This window comes from Nymphaea colorata, chromosome 3 (genome assembly GCF_008831285.2).
Source record: "Nymphaea colorata isolate Beijing-Zhang1983 chromosome 3, ASM883128v2, whole genome shotgun sequence".
NCBI lineage: Eukaryota > Viridiplantae > Streptophyta > Magnoliopsida > Nymphaeales > Nymphaeaceae > Nymphaea > Nymphaea colorata.
Window position 1 is genome coordinate 10,553,080 of NC_045140.1, and position 3,275 is coordinate 10,556,354.

Below are 3,275 nucleotides of genomic sequence, written 5' to 3' on the forward strand. Positions count from 1 at the left end.
CGCTAAGCACTCGTATCTTCCATTCCACGCATTCATACCCGCAGGCATCCCCTTACCATCATCGTTTCATGTCACACCAACAGTACTGCCCTTTTAAAGAGTTGAACTCTTTCCGGTCATCTGTCTGTTATTGCTTAATCATAAACAGATGACACAGGCGTGTCATAGCTTCAACTTTTTTTTTTTTTTTTGAAGAAACTAAATCCTGCCACAGTGTTTCCTGCATTATATTATTCATAAACAGCAGAAGCAGACTAGAAAAAGAGAGCTTTTGTCTCCAGTTTGACCAAGATCGATTCCTTGGTCTATAAAAGCCTTTCTTCCGTCTTGCTGATCCTTCTCTTTTGTTGATCTTCTAGTAAGAAGAAGTCATGGGTGGGCTTTACAGGCTGATAATAATGCTGTACTTTTCTCTGATCCTCAGTTTTGCTGCTCTTTGTGCCTTTGCTCTAGAAATCCAAAATGGTACGCGCCGCGCTTTCTGCAACTGAGTTGTACATTTTGTTCTTGATGTTGTTGGTGAAGATGGCACTGTTGTTTCTGCTAAACGAATGTGGAAGCTGATGGTTTTGTTATCTGTAATGCTTCAATGCAGATCAGGTCAGGGTGACAAGAAGCGGGAAGTACTTGAAAATTCAACCTATGCTGCTGCAGGTGTGTGCCTAATTGTGTTTGTGTGTCTGTATGTAAAGTTGTGTCAAAATTAAGGAGACTAACTTACGCAAGCTAGAAGATTAAATTTGAGTAGGATTTCCTTGTTCACAACTTCAAAAAGCTATTTCAAAAACTTAGGAGAATTGAAAGGAATCGATTACAGTTAGAGCACTTGCGCCCTTTATAGAAATAGAAAAATCTCAAGCTAAAAGAAACTTTTACATAAGAAAAGTTCTACAGGAGCTTGTATGAATCGTTTTACAAATAAAAAAGGAGAAAAGGGGGAGGTAAGAAGATGGAGGAATCTGTAACCTCAACTTCCAAGGATGGGAGAAATCTACCATACGGCAAGCTTTCCACTAGAAACTCTTTCATGGAAATTTCTCCCTTTTTGGGGACCTTGACAAAAAAAAATTGGTGTTTTCGTTTTCTCTCTCATTTCAAAGAAAGCAGTGTGCTTCTTTTAGTGTCTGGTTTAGCGGCGGGGAGTTTCAGCATTTACCACCTTCTGTGTAGCTAATTTTGGAGTTTCTTCGATTGCAGAGTCGTTCAAGTGGAAGGAAATGGTTGAAATCAAAGACGATGGTGGGCTTTAAAACGAAGACAGAGACGGAGAAGATGAAGCAAGCAGATCAAATGAAAGATGGGCCTTCAAAGATTTCAGGTGCCGACCATTCTAATGGAAAGAAGGGCCATTGTTGCAATTTGAGTAACAAGCGTCTAGTTCCTAGGAAGGTCAAGCCGGTTGGTTTTGCATCATTTAGTGCTGATTACCGTGGTCCAATGACACACCAACCCAAGCATAACTGAGGGAGTTGCATGCTTTCGCATTCAACTCACTAGCTAATTGCTTGCTAGTATCGTATACACAACATGTTCATGAGCAAAACAAAAAGAAAGAGAAAGGAAGCAGTGGGATCAATACTATAGATTGTATGTATCTTGTCGAATTTTGGCACTTAAGCTTTTCAAAGGAGTTCTTATACTGAAAAAAAAAAATTACCATTCATTGTTAATGGATTCTGCCAATCATTCTTCGGTTAAGTCAATATGTCATCCCTATGGAAGCTAAAGATCTGGGCAGCAATTTAGCTTTTGCAGCTAAATATTTCGGATGTAATCATTTTAGATCCGGTACCATATATGATGGAAAATGGTAAATATGAATTGGGGATGTGGGTGTTAGAGAGGACTAAAGGCGGCTTATGGTTTTTCCTTTGAATACTTGGGTTTTTAAATGCAGGAAAAGCCATGAAAGCAACAATAAGCTATTTGGGAGGTTCTGATTCAGGAGAAGGCTCTTATTTTTTTCACAAAAGAGAGGTAAAAGTTCTTCCTCGTCTCTACTTTTGGCAAACCCATCTCTCTCATTCTCTCTCTCTCTCTCTCTCTCTCTGTCCCTCTCTCTCTCAGGGAGACAAGACATTATGTTGAAAAGTTTTCTGAAAATTCTCTGCCCCTCTCCCAGCAACTTGAGCTTAACGTGGTTTTCCTGGTGCACCACAGTCTGCAAGTAGGTCGCACATTTTGAGGACACTGAGCTCTATCAGGAGCAGCCATCATGAGCCACCTCTCTACTATCATGAGTTCAGAATTCGAAAGCATAGGAAATCGGCCTTCTCTGGAAGCTCTGCAATTCCTCTCCACACCAACCCTACGCTGAGCGAGAGTGGCATCGAAGAGGAGGACGGTTCCATGTTTAACATGGATTACAATCACTGCCCCCACCATAAGCCTCCAATCAACAACGCACAGCCTCGAAGTTTAAGGCTCTGCCGCCCCTAGATGTAGATCACCAATGTAGAAAAACAAAGTATGATAATCTTCTATTTCATTTTAGACTATGGATTTTCTTTATTAATAGTAAACGATACATATGTAGAATGATATAGGGAGTACAACATCTCCACTCTGTTCAGCGTAGCTAAACAAGAACCTCCAGAATTAAGCATGCCACTCGTGTCCTACCTGTACCAGAGAGTTTACACTACAGGAACAGCGAGGGTTCGACCAAGTGCTGCAAGGTCACACATTGCACAGTACTTTAATGGGGAGGAAGGTACGCTAGTGCTTTGTTTGAGTACGTACTAGATGTTCTCTCCCCTACAGTATCTCCATCTAACAAGGTTTGACCGCATTCAAGAAGTTGAAAAAGTTCGACTGTGGAGTTTACTTTGTAAAAACAATGTTTTCAGAGCAAAATTTTCAGTGTTTGGTGCCAAGATGTATATTAGAGATAACTATCTCTCCCGAAAGCTCCCAAGGTAGTGTTTGAAAAGCAGCGAAATTCTTTTAGGGTACACTTTGGTAAAAGAAACTTTTCCAGGGAAACAAAGTCTAACCCTGTTAATTTGTTATAGCTTGAAAACATTTCACCCTCTCGTAGAAGCGAGATAATGTTTTTTTTTTCCACTTACGATTCTTGCTCCCCACATGTTAATTTTTAATTTTTTCAGTTATTTCTTTGACAAATTCTGTTATGTTTAATTAACTTCGGAGGCAATTTAAATTTGCATCTTTTTTCTCATTGGAGAAACTGATGTGATGATTTGGTGGATCATTCCAGAGAATCTACCTTCTCAGTATGTGTGCGTATGGTCAATCGGACTAATTGCGGGTTT

At 40.1% G+C, this 3,275-nt stretch overlaps 1 protein-coding gene across 1 annotated transcript; it reads left to right on the plus strand.

Moving 5' to 3' along the window:
* Positions 1–351: 351 nt before the first annotated feature.
* LOC116251453 (uncharacterized) lies at positions 352–2,590 on the plus strand. Its single transcript, XM_031625741.1, has 5 exons — positions 352–465; positions 596–654; positions 1,198–1,318; positions 1,898–1,977; positions 2,161–2,590. Exons 1-5 carry the CDS (start codon positions 372–374, stop codon positions 2,437–2,439), a joined length of 633 nt encoding a protein of 210 aa, XP_031481601.1. The 5' UTR covers positions 352–371; the 3' UTR covers positions 2,440–2,590.
* Positions 2,591–3,275: the final 685 nt, after the last annotated feature.

Bases quoted from the DNA above. Each gene is read 5' to 3' on its own strand.
- LOC116251453 (XM_031625741.1), top strand. From the start codon at position 372: ATGGGTGGGCTTTACAGGCTGATAATAATGCTGTACTTTTCTCTGATC. The intron at 466-595 runs GTACGCGCCGCG...GCTTCAATGCAG, and splicing joins TGCTCTAGAAATCCAAAATG to ATCAGGTCAGGGTGACAAGA. The intron at 1,319-1,897 runs GTGCCGACCATT...TTTTAAATGCAG, and splicing joins TGGGCCTTCAAAGATTTCAG to GAAAAGCCATGAAAGCAACA.